Raw genomic sequence first — 14,291 nt, forward strand, 5'->3', positions numbered from 1 at the left:
ACATTTTACAACCATCCCCTATACTTAATTACACGTCCATAATGGACGTGTACTTAAGTATAGGGGATGGTTGTAAAATGTTTCAGTCCAAAGGGTGTACCGATTTGCGGCTACATCGGCTACATGGGCTACATGGGTTAGCCGAAAACGAAAAAATATAAAAAGAATCAAAGGGCGCCCTCAATAAGTAAGTTTAACACACAAAATAAATAAATCCGACAGTAGTGTAGTAATGGCAACCCTTCGCTCGTCCCCAGCGCCTTATTGTTAACATGGTTTGAAATAAGGTAAACCATGGGGACAAGGTTGAATGTAGGCCTATGTGTACATCATAGAGTTGTGTATAAGAACAATTGTGAATTGTGCCGGGTTTAATTCGTAGAATCCGAAACAATGTTACGAATTTGTGGAATAGACGTTGTAAACTCGTGTGTGTAACTCTGTAAACGTTATTTTGTGATTGACTCGTAGCAGTGTGGACGGCATGATACTGCTGCGGAGTGGGTGAGAAGACGAACTCAACTTGTAAGTTTCAATTTCAAGACGAAACAGAAATTTGCATCATTCGCAGACACCTGATTTCTCCTCCATGTGAACATACACTCTTCTTGTTGTTTTTTTTCGCTGGAAATTTATACACTGTGGATTTCATCAAAGTTCACAGAGCAGTCAAAGTAGGCTCATCTAATTGGTAAGTTTAAAAAGTCTTTCTCTATTTTTTAATTTAATATTTGGTTAAAAAAAAATACACACATTACTTCTGAGTGAGTGAGTGTCTATTATGGTCTAGTTGACTACATCATAGAAGTATTTTGGGGGCATACATTCATACTTATTCATTCATTCAAATTTCAATAAAATAGTATCTTATTTTCTCAAATCAAATGAAATATATCTTTTTGTAAAAATGAGTGAAAAGGTGTTGGCAGGATGGAAGTTTTCCAAAATTCATATTAATCCTCACTGTATTTGATATTTTGAGTGTAATATTATATTAAAAATTAAAGGAATATAACAATAACACGGTTTGGGGGGAGGGTGACTAGTCGATAATTATATTAGCTCCCGAGGTATTGGAAGTTGAAAAACTAGTGGAAGTTCACGAGGCAAAACCGAGGGAGGAACTAGTTTTTCAACTTCCAATACCAAGGGAGCAAATATTGACTAGTCACCCAAAATAAACCATCGTTATATTTGTTTTACTAAAATAATAGGCCTTCTTCAATCATATTCAGTTACCGGATTATAAGTTTTGAGCAAGGGAAAATTACGACTGTGAAATAAAATGCACATGATAAGTTTGTTCAGGTTTTGGATGTCGGTAAAGAGAGCGCTTTTTGTGCGTGTTTACAAAACAGTACTCACGATCGTATGACCAGTAGATCGCATGACAAGTAGAATAGCGCCCGGTTGACAAATTGCACAATGGTAATTGCGCATGACAAGTAGAATATCTCCCGGGCTGCCCGGGCGCTATTCTACTTGTCATGACACACCATGTGCGTGGTTACTCGCGTGAGCGCTTGGTAAATAAGAAGTCTCCCGAATTCCGAAATCTAATTTGCGCAGTATAAAATAGCAAGAACAAGTTTTCAAATTACAAAATCTACAAAGCAAAGCTACACGCATGGTGTAACCACACAAAAAACCATTGATACCTCACCATGCAATGCCTCAAAACCCACACCCATTTGAAACCATTTAAAATGCACCCAGTCCAATAATGATCCAATTTGACTTTAAAAGACACATTTTAGTAGATCAAAATGATAGAAGGTTTGGGGGAGATGGGCTAACCTCACCTACACAAAGAAAGGCTGATTTATTTTTGCATGTTGTAGCCTACATTAATCACCCCTGCCCTAACAAGCCCATCCCCCCTGGTCCAAGATTCCATCGAGTGTGCAGGAATACCCACTTACTGTATAAATACACCTGCTCATTGTGCTGCAGTGTGGCCCCCTGACTCACCAGAAAATCAATCAATTAAAGACAGATCACAGTCACAGACGAAACTGACTGACATTATGGGCGTGAACAGGCCTAAAGGACATTACAAATAATGTTTGACAAGATGTGGTGATATTAAAAGAGTGATCAATTTTACAGTACCTTTTGTACTTCTTGAAAATGTAATTTTGCTTGGGAGTGGGAATCATTTTAATTTTAAAAACCTTAATACAGAGTAAAATTTGTATGATTTCCTTGCACCAGTTTTAATGGCGAAACGCCAGACGAATGTTTGTGCAGGAATAGGATGATGTTTTAGTCCCGTTGGTATGACACTGCTCTAGAATTGCAAGGGCCGCGGGTTCGAATCCCACCGGAGTAATCCTGCTGGGTTTTTTTTTCCACAGAACTCCGGAAAGTACCGAGTAAAAAGGGCTATTCACACATCTGTGTAAATGTGTAAAACCAATTTATAATTAATATTCTTTATCCCGATACAAATTGTTATTTTAGGAAACTGTTTGTTGATGGAAAAGTAATGTTTTTTTTGATGCGTAGTTCTGTTTTTTAAAATATCTTTTACAGTGTCAGTACCTCATTGGTGGTTTGTAAATGCTACCAGTTGTTCCAGAAAATGCATCCCCGCAGACCCCCCAGGCTCCTGCCTTGCCTCCAGTACCCCCTCCCCCGGCCAGGGAGGGGGGCGGGGGAAGAAAGGAAAGCCCGTCCAATGGAAAGGGTAAACACAACGGCTCCCCAACATCGGCGGAGTCCAGCAAGCATCATTTCCATCTTGAGTTACCAGCGGTGATCAAAGATCCAAACACGGGGAAGTCTTACCACCGAGGGCGTCTGTTGGGAAAGGTGAGTTCAAGAACGAGACAAAAAATCATGTCATACTCTCCTACAGAATATCAGAGAATTTCATTTTAATGCAAGACGATTGGGTTCCAAACAGCCCCTCCCCTCTTCTCTACCTTACCCTGTTTTTAGTATGGACCTTTATAATGCATTGATGTCATCACGCGGCCATTTTAGAGGTAAAACGATGATGCAACAATGGAAAATACAATTCACACGTCTGTGTACGCACGGCGTAAGATGGGCCAAATGAGCCACCTTCTTTTTATCTTTAAAGGGACACGTTGCCTTGGAAAGCATGTGTAACCGTTTGTTATGAAATGCACATGGGTAAAAAGATGTTGTAAAAGTAGAATACAATAATCCACATAAACATGCCTCGAAATTGCACGGTTTTCCTTTTACCTCGTCGACTAACACGATCGGCCATTTATGGGAGTCAAAATTTTAACTCCCATAAATGGCCGACCGTGTTGGTTCACACAATAAAAGGCAAACCTTGCAATTTCGAGGCAAACTTGTGTGGATCATTGTATTCTACTTTAAAACATCTTTCTAACCATATGCATTTAATTTTTTTTTGTTACAAACGCTTTTTATAGACCAACTCTTCCGATCCAAGGCAATGTGTTCCTTTAAGATGAGGGTGTCCTACTCTAATGAGGTCATTTGCATCTAGCTCAATTTGTGTTCTCTAATTCCGGCTATTGATTGTATTCTCAGTCCATTTGTGTTGTTCCAGTTTTGTGTGTTTTTTTTTGCTTTTTATTTATTGTGTTTTTTGTTTGTCAGGCCTAGCTATGTTTTCAGCGGGATTCTGCTATAAAATTATGACATTTTTAAAATTAATAAATCATAAACATCATTTTGGATTGTAGTCTTCAGTCACCAAGCAAAGTTTCAAATCGTATGTGTACATTTTCTCGTTTAAATTAAGGAAGAATAGAGAGAAACATTTGGTTTTGGGGAAAAGTCATTCCAGTCTTCTAGATCAAGAAGTTGAAAAGGAAACATCATAGGTTTATACAATATTTTGTTTGTGGTGTTAGCAAATTTTAAATCCTCTAATACTTTAAGAACGTGAAAGTGAAAATGGGTAGAGTATGAAAGCTGTCCAATCCGTGTATAATACACTCTATGTCTTTCAAGGTAAAAATCTCCCTTCCACTATGATACACAACTGTTGTTCAGCTCGAACGTTTCAGGTGTTTGTCCAATGAGTATGAACACCTCGCGTTGTATTTTGTTTTTTTAATGTCAAACCAATAAATGTCTGCAGTCAACTGGAAGCAATTCCCAGGGTCATTGACTACATAATACAAAAGTCCTGCTAACTTTACGTGGGAGATTTTGCGTTTTTGGAAACCTCTTAAATTTCTTTTTTGAAATGATGCTCTTTTTGGACTAAAGCTCCGGTGTTTCTGAGTGCGGGTTTGAGTCCCAGTCGGGACACAATTGTCCTTAAGTAGGACACTTCGATCGCTGTGTCCTTCAGATGGGACTTAAAGCCGTAGGTTCCGCGTGTTGTGTAATGCACGTAAAGTAACCCAAGTGCACTTATTGTAAAGAGAAGGGGTTTGCCCCAGTGTTCCTGGGCCCAATTTCATAGAGCTGCTTAAGCAAAAAAGAATTGCTCAAGCAGAAACATCCTTGCTTAGTAAAATTTACCGGCCAAGACTCAACTCAAATTTTATGCTAAGTAAACAACAGCTAAATTACCAGTCACAAGCAACATATATGGCATGACATTTTGGGCAGTAACATGTGTAAAATAAGCAAGCTATTCTCACGCTAAAGCAAATTTTTTGCTTTAAAGCAGCTCTATGAAATTGGCCCCTGGTTTGATCAGCACCTTGAAAACCATTTAGATTACTTGGTGGTATACAGGTAAAACATGCAAGTCTCACACTTAAAAATGAAGCTCCACATACCTACAGAAAAAAATACTGAGCGCTTTGATATGCCCCTTGTAGGGGTGTGATAAAGCTATACTATGAGAACCCAGTTTTATTATTTCTTTTCAAAAGCGGAGCCATTCTCTTACGGTGTTGAACACAAACAGGCCTTGTATCCCCCTAAAAACATGGCCCCCCTTTCGGGATCAGTGCTTATGAATCACCGTCAGTGAACAGGTTATGAGTACTTTCTTCCACTGATCTGAAGCTCAATAATGACCTATGATCAGCGTTTCCTGTCCCTTTGTGATGAGAGGAATGGCATTGGAAACTCGATCCAGTGCGTTAGTAATGAGTGAGTCTGTTCATCCAGGCTTGGATGTGCTCCATGTCTGTCAACATGATTTTTTTTTTCAGATAAAACTTGTAAAAATAGAAACATTGTCAGTGAGTTTGTTGCTCCATTGCATCCTTAAAGATGTACACTGTATGTTTGGTAATTAATCTTAAAGAGACTGTACACTTTTGGTAATTGTCAAAGACCAGTCTTCTCGTTTGGTGTATCTCAACATGAGGCATAAAATAACAAACCTGTGAAAGTTTTAGCTCATTTGGTCGTCGAAGTTGTGAGATAATAATGAAAGAGAAAACACCCTTGTCACACAAAGTTGTGTGGTTGTGTGCTTTCAGATGCTTGATTTCGAGACCTCAAACTCTAAATCAAATTCATGGAAAATTAGGCCTACTTCTTTCTGGAAAACTTTGTTACTTCAGAGGGAGCCGTTTCTCACAATGTTTTAAAGGTTCCATGCTTGCAGATAATTTAAGTCACACACTGACTGGGCGCTGTGTCCATTTCAGGCACTTCAAAGCTATAAAAGCTTGCGTACAGAATAACAACAATGCATTAAAATCACAGACTTAGAATATGTTAAGCCCCGCGGCAATTCAAAATCTATCCACTGTGCTTTACTGTAAAAATTATAGCAAGTTTTGAAAAGATTTGTTGAAATTTATTGAGAGTTTTTGTTGAAACTTAGAAACTAAAAGGCTTGTGTGTAGAATTAATGCATTAAAATCACACAAGCAGAATGTGTTCAGTCAGGCATATCTTAATTTATCCACTGTGCTTTACTGCAAACTTACAAGTTCTGAAAAGACTCTTAGAAATCCTTTTTAAGAATTATTGTTGACACTTCAGGTGAAACTTAGGTCAGAGAGGTCGTGTATGATCAGAGAGGTCATTTTTATGTAAGCCACATGTGTAGGATGTGTAGGGGTGGTAAAAAGGTCATCTGAATCCATTTCATGCTGTACTTTTGCACAAACGCTAACCTTTGGTTTTTGAAGCTGGTTGGTCGATAAAACTAGCCTTTTGTAATTTCATTTCAAAAGGCTGAAAATCCACAGCAGTTTCATGGATGCAGGAAGAATAATTCGTAATTGGAATACACAATGTGTGAAACATTTCTAACAGTAAAGCTTCTCAGATACAAATTTTGGGGAATAATTTTCTTTTTTTTCATTTAACCACATTACTTCGAAGTGAAATGATACTCAAAATTCTTTACACTATCGAAAACTGCCGTATTTCTAATCAAGTAAGTTTTGATTGCAATGAATTTTAGAGTGATTTTGAAACGTATACCTTCCCTTTTAATAGAGGGAAATTTAGCTACTGCTGGAATATTTGAAGGGGCACCAATGCAATGACTTTGGGCATGGAGGCAATTTGATCAGGCCTGAGAGTAGAAGAAATTTAAAGACGCTAGACACTATTGGTAATTGTCAAAGACTAGCCTTCACAGTTGGTGTATCGCAACATACATGTATGCATACAAAATCTAACCTGTGAAAATTTGAGCTCAATCGGTCGGCGAAGTTGTGAGATAATAATGAAAGAAAAAAACACCCTTGTCAACACAAAGTTGTGTGCTTTCAGATGCTTGATTTTGAGACCTCAAATTCTAAATCTGAAGTCTTGAAATCAAATTCGCTTTAGACGGAGCCGTTTCTCACAATGTTTTATACTATCAACCTCTCCCCATTACTCGTTACCAAGTAAGGTTTTATGCTAATAATTATTTTGAGTAATTACCAATAGTGTCCACTCCCTTTACACAAAGAATTTGCATGTTATATTTGCGTTTACCACGATTTAATATTGCACTCTAAAAAGTTCAAACACCCCATGTCATAGAAAATTATTAGATTTAAGTTGCACTCAATGTGCAAAATGTATGTTGTATTCTGAATGAAAACTGAGTAAATTCTGGTTTTATACTTCTTGCAAATGCAAAGCGAATTTTGACATTACAGGGCTGTTTTTGCAGCGATTGTTTTTGATTGAGTTGAGCACGTCAACTGATGCGCATTATTTGTTGTGAATTAGTTCGTCAAATACGTGTTGCATTCGCATTCGCAGGAAGTATGAACCGGGCTCTAGAGGGAAATGTTGCAATATAAGACAAAAGGCTTTAACAATAGACATTAACTAATAATAAACAAATAAATACACATAGCGTTGACAAGAAAGTAAATATGCCACAAAAAAAACAAAAAAAATCATAATACTTCAGAAGGGTTTGAACCCAAAACCTTTGCCATTCTACCGCATGACCAGTCAAGCTTACCCATGGCAAATCAAATCCTAAGTGTTCAGCAGTATGTAGTTATATGCAAAGATTTTATACTTATAGAGCCATTGGGCACTTTCGGTACAGAAAAAAAATTAAAAGTTCACAGATTTACAAATAACTTACAGGGTTTACAGAAGGTAATGGTGAAAGAATTCTCTTGAAATATTATTCCATGAAATGCTTTACTTTTTGAGAAAACATTAAAACAATATAAATTCTCGATAGCGAGAATAACAGATTTATTTTAAACACATGTCATGACACGGCGAAACGTGCAGAAACAAGGGTGGGTTTTCCCGTTATTTTCTCCCGACTCCGATGACAAATTGATCCTAAATTTTCACAGGTTTGTTATTTTATATAGAAGTTGTGATACACGAAGTGTGGGCCTTGGACAATACTGTTTACCAAAAGTGTCCAATGGCTTTAAAACATTTCTTTTTAGTTTAAAAATTTGGAAGAAGAAAAATTTGAATAAGGTGTTGCAAACTGCTTACCAACCAAAATGGTGCATTGCAAATTTTTCTCATAAAAAGGCTAAATGACAACACAACACACGCACACAAATTAAATGACTAATGTCTTATACTTGATGGTTTATTTAAATAAACCAAATAATTATTTCATCACTCCAGAACCATAAAATCACACCATTGCACTCGTAAACATTCATTATAAATATAGTTTACAGGTACATGTATACAGCTTGACATTTAAGACTTCAGATGCAAACCCTATCACAGCAGTGCAATGGTGTAGTGTGCCAAACTCCAGTTTAAAGTCTAGCTCTTCCAAATACTATGAACTCTTGACCCTACTCTCAACGCACACGATCCTGTATTAGCTCAGTATTGGTTCGTATTGCTCTCAAATGCAAACACCTCTTGAATAAAGTACTGCAATGGGGAAGATAAATTAGCATCTCGAGTCCTTTTGATGTTTTCTTTCCTGATGTATTTGAAATAAATACTTTTTTCCCAAGCAGCTAGGTGAAGGTGACTTTATATTATTTTAGAGCAAAGTTCTAAATGCTAGAAAATAGGCCTATTTGTTTAGAATCAAAAATAACTTCTTGAATATTAGAGTTCTGAGTTATAACTAAATGTGTCAATCCTTTATTTGTGGTTCTTCGTTCAGTGGTTAGAAAAACTGAAGAGACATGAGTGTAAACTAATATCAACAATGAATTCAATAAACTATCAAATTATATAAACTATCAGTTCAGTAAACTATCAAGTTCTTTTAATTATCAAATTATATAAACTATTAAATTCTGTTTGAAAAGTCTCAAATTCTATTATTAAAAAGTATGAAGTTCTGTAAACTATCAAATTCTATAAACTATAAAGTTCTGCCTAATTCTATAAACTATCAAAAATGCTTCTTCCCCCCCCCCCCAGAATCCTCCTTCGTGACTCTAACTCTAGAGACAAAAACCACTTCTTAGTCAAAACCTTTTCTCAAAACCTCTCACTTGTACACAACCCAAGAGATCAGTTCATTGCAGATCCTCGCTCCAGATTCAGGCAGAGACTGTCAATATTTGCAACCTTGGTCTCACACAGTTGATCCCACGGTAGCTAATACACATGTGCTAGCTAAGCAGAAGTAACAAGGAAATGAATAAGCATCTAATTTCTCGATACTTTGTTTGTGTTTCTTCATCAGTGGTAAGAAAAACTGAAGAGACATGAGTGTAAACTTATCATCAATGAAATCTATAAACTATCAAGTTATATAAACTAAATATCATTTCAGTAAACTATCAAATTCTTTTAATTCTCAAATTCTATAAACTATCAAATTCTATAAACTTTCAAATTTTATTAAAAAGTATCAAATTCTATAAACTATCAAATTCTATAAACTATCTAAATCTATAAACTATCAAAACTGCTTCTTCATCCCCCGGATTCCTCCTATGTGACAAAAACCATTTCTTAGTCAAAACCTTTTCTCTAACCTCTCACTTGTACACAACCCAAGAGATGATTTCATTGCGACAGTCCCCGCTCCATATTCAGGCAGATATTGTCCATGTTTGCAACCTTGGTCCCAACACGGTTGATCCCACGGTAGCTATCCGGAAGTAACAAGGAAATGAATAAGCAATCATTGTCTTCCTGCCAATCAGCTCCCTGTGACCGGGGGATGGTCTTGATAGAGGACACGGCTAATCACCACGGACGCAACAACTCAGGAAAACAAATTAAACCGGGAGAATATTATGCACAATATTACTTCAGATTGCTATAATTCGTGTCATTTGTTCTAAATTGAAAGTGTGGAACTCTATCAGGCCTGATACTTCACGGAGGAAACAAAGTTGATTGCCTCCATGCCCCCTGGTCATTGCCTTTGTGCCCTTGAAATGCTCTGGAAAAGTAGACAAATTATGATTTCCTCATATAGGATGTCCTTTACCAAGGAGAAAATGCCTTGGTGCCCTTGCCCCTTTCAAAATCAAAGCATACAGGCCCGCACTATATTAACTGGTGTTAAAAAAGCCACATTTTTGGGGTCATGTATTTCCTTTGCCCCCCCCCCCCTTTGTTTTATAAACAGGGGGGGCGGTCAAAACATGGCTTTCTCCAAAGCGGACAAAATTTCTTATGTCTAAATTCGTTATTGTCCTGTAGTTTTTTAATGAGCACAACCAACTAGAGAATTTCACCCGAGATCTATAGCAGCCATTCTGTCTTATTTGAAATCTTATTGAAGCAGCTACCAGTAGGGGTACATGTAGCTTTGAAAGACTATCTACATTATGTAACATGCTTTTGTGGCAACAACTAATTCATCAGATGCAATGAAGTTGTTGTAGCTGTGTATGCTCATGCAGTTATTTTAATGTAATTAGTTAGTATTTTAAGGCACTGGACACTAATGGTAATTACACTGTTAGCATAACAACTTACTTGGTAATAAGCAATGAAGAGCGGTTGATAGTATACAAATATTGAGTGGCTCAGAGTGGAATGGGAGGAATATTATCGCAAGGTAAATTTGGACTGTTCCATTTCACGAGGCGAAGCCGAGTGAAATGGAACAGTCCAAAATTTACCGAGCGATAATATTCCTTCCATTCTACGAATTAAAGCCACTCAATATTTGTTTTATATAACTGACATATTACAAATTACTGGTGCGGAACCGCCGCGTAGCGGCAACAATGCACAAATTTAATAGCAATCGGATCACAACCTTTTGCACAGGTGCTCCTTTGTTTTAGCAGCGGCGCGGCGGCGCTGTACTGCTCAAAAACATTGGGAACAAGGATGATCCTAACTGTTGAATGGGAAATGCTATTCCCCATGGGCGAATAGGTCTTTTTGATCGCCGGTGCGGATGGGAGTAACAGTGAGTGTCACATGAAGTAAGCTCCACCAATCAAATGACAAGGATCTGTATGTCAGTTATATAATACAGAACATTGTGAGAAATGTCTCCCTCTGAAGTAACATAGTTTTTGAGAAGGAGGTAATTTCTCACTCAAATACTAGTAAGACTTTAGGCCTGAAGCCTTTTAGGCATCAGAAAGCACACAAATTTGTATAACAAGGGTGTTTTTTCTTTCATTAATACTTTTGCAACTTCTATGACCAATTGAGTCCAAATTGTAACTGATTTGTAATATTATAAAGTGCAGTGTATGTTAGGATACAGCTGGTGAGGAATGAGGATACACCTCTATGAGAGTGAGGATACCAGTGGTCTTTGACAATTGCTGAAGGTGTCAAGTGCATATTATTAAGTGCAACCACTATCTTCCTTGTCTTATCTGTCGGACTATCAAGGTTATCTCTATCGATTATTTGAGATGTCTTTTGTAGAGCAGCTCTTCTGTGTCATTGGAGATGTCTTATTATATCAGCTATTCTGAGTTATTCGAGGTGCCACAATAAAGCAGCTATTTTGTCTTATTTGAGATGCCACAGTATAGCGGCTTTTCTGTCTTGTTTAAGAGGCCATAATGGAGCAGTTATTCTGTCTTATGTTACTACAGTGTATGTATTTGAGATGTCTTTACAGAAGGTATTTTGTCCTATTCGAGATGCCATATTTATAGCAGCTATTTTGTCTTATTTGAGATGCTACATTATTGCAGCTATTCTGTTCTATTTGAGCTGCCATATATTAGAGTAGTTATTCTGTCTTAAGTTACATGTATTTGAGATGTCTTATATAGAAGCTATTTTGTCTCATTTGAGATGCCACATTATGGTACTTCGTTCTTATTCGAGATGCTACATTATATCAGCTATACATATAGAGATGTCTAAGCATGCATGTAGCAGCTATTCTGTCTTATTTGAGATGTCTTATTACCTGCCATTTCTAGCCTGTTGATATGGCCTCGTCGTGACAGCCAATCTGTATTATTTGATATGACTCATTCAACATTATAAACAGCATCAAGCCTTCAATTCTGCCTACATACCCACGCAGTGTGTACAGGGAAAAAAAAACCCTCTTGAAATACTGAGGAGCTTATTACGATAGGAGGTACATTTACCGTATGTAGGAGGAAACAGGCCAGAAAGAGCAAGGGTCAAAGAACGTGTGTGTTCTCCGTAGACACGATATTAACACGGTTCTCTACATAGCTAACAATTAGAGTTTGTCTGCTGATTTGTCTGGGTATGGATAGGGTGTGAGCACGCTTTAAAGGGTTTGATTAATTTTTTTGCGACGACAAAAAAACAACAATCACAAATGTCCACAGATTTACATTAAACTTAAACGGTTTAAAGATAATGGTGGTAGAAAGCTTCCCTTGAAATATTACTGTAATGTGCTGTAGTTTTTTCGAATAACGAGTTTCACACAAAAATGATTTTTTTTTTATCTCAGTGAGACGAAAAGTATATAATTTTTGCGACTCCCCTGAAAACATTGCTCTGTGATTTTCGTTCTTTTTCTCAAAAACTTGGCGACTAATGAAGCTGAAACTTGTAATGGTAAATTATAATACATTTTTCTATACAAAGACATTAAAAAGAGAAATTTGACATGAACAACTTAACGTCAATATCATCTGATGTATCTACATGTAGCTTCAGAAGAAGCTATACTTACCTTTCATGGACAACTCACTAAGGTCAAAGTAGAAGACAATTAATATCAAATTGAGATGTAACGTGGCCTTTACCTTTGATTTTTTTTGCAGGGTGGCTTTGCCAGATGTTATGAGCTCATTGACTTGGAGACGAGGCAGGTTTATGCAGGCAAGATTGTCCCTAAGGCTCGCATCGCTAAGCCTATACAGATGGAAAAGGTATGGTATGAATAAATACACAGGGATCACTCAGTAAACAAAAAATACATACATTTTTGTATCGATTTGAGGCTAGAACAATTTACAGTTTCCACAACCGGAAATAAGCTAGAAATATATTGTGCCTTTACACCCCCCAAAAGGACAGATATTCAATATATATTCTTGCAACTTAGAAATACAAATTATCCAACGGAAATTTTATCGAATGAAGAATCAAATATATTGTTCAGGTGGGTGTTTATAAAAACATACTTTAAATTGATAAGAACTGATCGAAATACCTTGAACCGTGTTGTGCAATCTAATTAACACAGGTTCCTTGACTTATTTTTTATTGCCGTAACAAACTATACCGATCACATCCCGATGTTTACACAAATCCCTCACTTCTGTTTGGCTTGCTAAATTATAAAGGCTGCCCGAAAATGCCAGACATCCACGGGGCATATGTGGATGCTAAAAAATCGGTCGGCTTGGAAATAAACCAGACAGCCCCCCCCCTTTCACCGCCCCCTAAGGCAGAGCTTTGTAGCCAGTATATTAAAATGCCAAGCTGAACTACATCGCTCGTTACATGAACAGTGCGTGAGCGGTACAGGGTCAATCTCGGACATGAAAATGTGGATTAAAGTTGACCACTGGCAAGACTTGCCTTCAATTTGAAATGTCAGTTGTTACTCGGCCAGCAGATTGAGTTTGACGATGAAAAGTTGTTGGATTTGGTTTTAAAGGGCTTGGGTATCACTTTTGTATGACACAAAACACAAATGTCCACAGATTTACACTGTCTAAAGATAATGATAGTAGAAGGCTTCCCTTCAAATATGATCTGCTGAGGTGCTGTAGTTTTTGAGAAATAAGAAAAAACATTTCACAAAAATAATTTTTGTCTCGGTGAGATGGAAATTGTTTTAGCATTGCTCTGTAATTTACACTTTTTTTTCTCAAAAAAATGATGACTACAAAGCTAAAACTTTTACAGCAGTTAAGTTATGTTACAAACACCTTTATTCACAGTAAATAAGGATTTATGTCATGGCCAAAAATTTGGTATCAAAACCCTTTAAAGCCATTGTACACTTTCGGTAAACAGTATTGTCCAAGTCCCACACTTCGTGTATCACAACTTATATATAAAATAACAATCCTGTGGAAATTTAGGCTCAATCGGACATCGGAGTCGGGAGAAAATAACGGGAAAACCCACTCCTGTTTTCGCGCGTTTCGCCGTGTCATGACATGTGTTTATAACAAATCCGTAATTCTCGTTAACGAGAATTTATATTGTTTTACCGTTTTCTCAAAAAGTAAAGCATTTCATGGACTAATATTTCAAGAGAAGTCTTTCACCATTACCTTCTATAAACCCTGTAAATTATTTGTAAATCTGTGAACTTTTTTTTTTTTTTCTGTACCGAAAGGGTCCAATGGCTTTAAAGACACTTGATGTAAAACAAAATCGCACTGGAATTAATTTGTTTTAAAAAAAAAATATAGCAAAATAAACGATGGAGAAGGTAAATTGTGAGTCATTGCAAAACATACAGCGTGTAATGTGATGTGAACACTAAGCCAAGTTGAGTCACTCTGACATCATATTTTCCCTACTACAGTCGGACCGAAAAAGGTTCCGAGACGAAATTGAAGAAGGAACTGAAATATGAG

General features: G+C 37.1%; 1 protein-coding gene across 1 annotated transcript in view; it reads left to right on the forward strand.

Annotated features, from left to right (window-relative positions):
• Positions 1 to 364: 364 nt before the first annotated feature.
• LOC139946031 (serine/threonine-protein kinase PLK1-like) overlaps positions 365 to 14,291 on the forward strand; it is a 41,939-nt gene continuing 28,012 nt past the window's right edge. The window contains exons 1-3 of the mRNA XM_071943614.1: positions 365 to 691; positions 2,536 to 2,814; positions 12,516 to 12,623. Of these exons, the coding sequence (XP_071799715.1) occupies positions 2,563 to 2,814; positions 12,516 to 12,623 (360 nt within the window). The 5' untranslated portion in view covers positions 365 to 691; positions 2,536 to 2,562. The remainder of the gene's footprint in view (positions 692 to 2,535; positions 2,815 to 12,515; positions 12,624 to 14,291) is intronic.

Source organism: Asterias amurensis, chromosome 13 (assembly GCF_032118995.1).
Source record: "Asterias amurensis chromosome 13, ASM3211899v1".
NCBI lineage: Eukaryota > Metazoa > Echinodermata > Asteroidea > Forcipulatida > Asteriidae > Asterias > Asterias amurensis.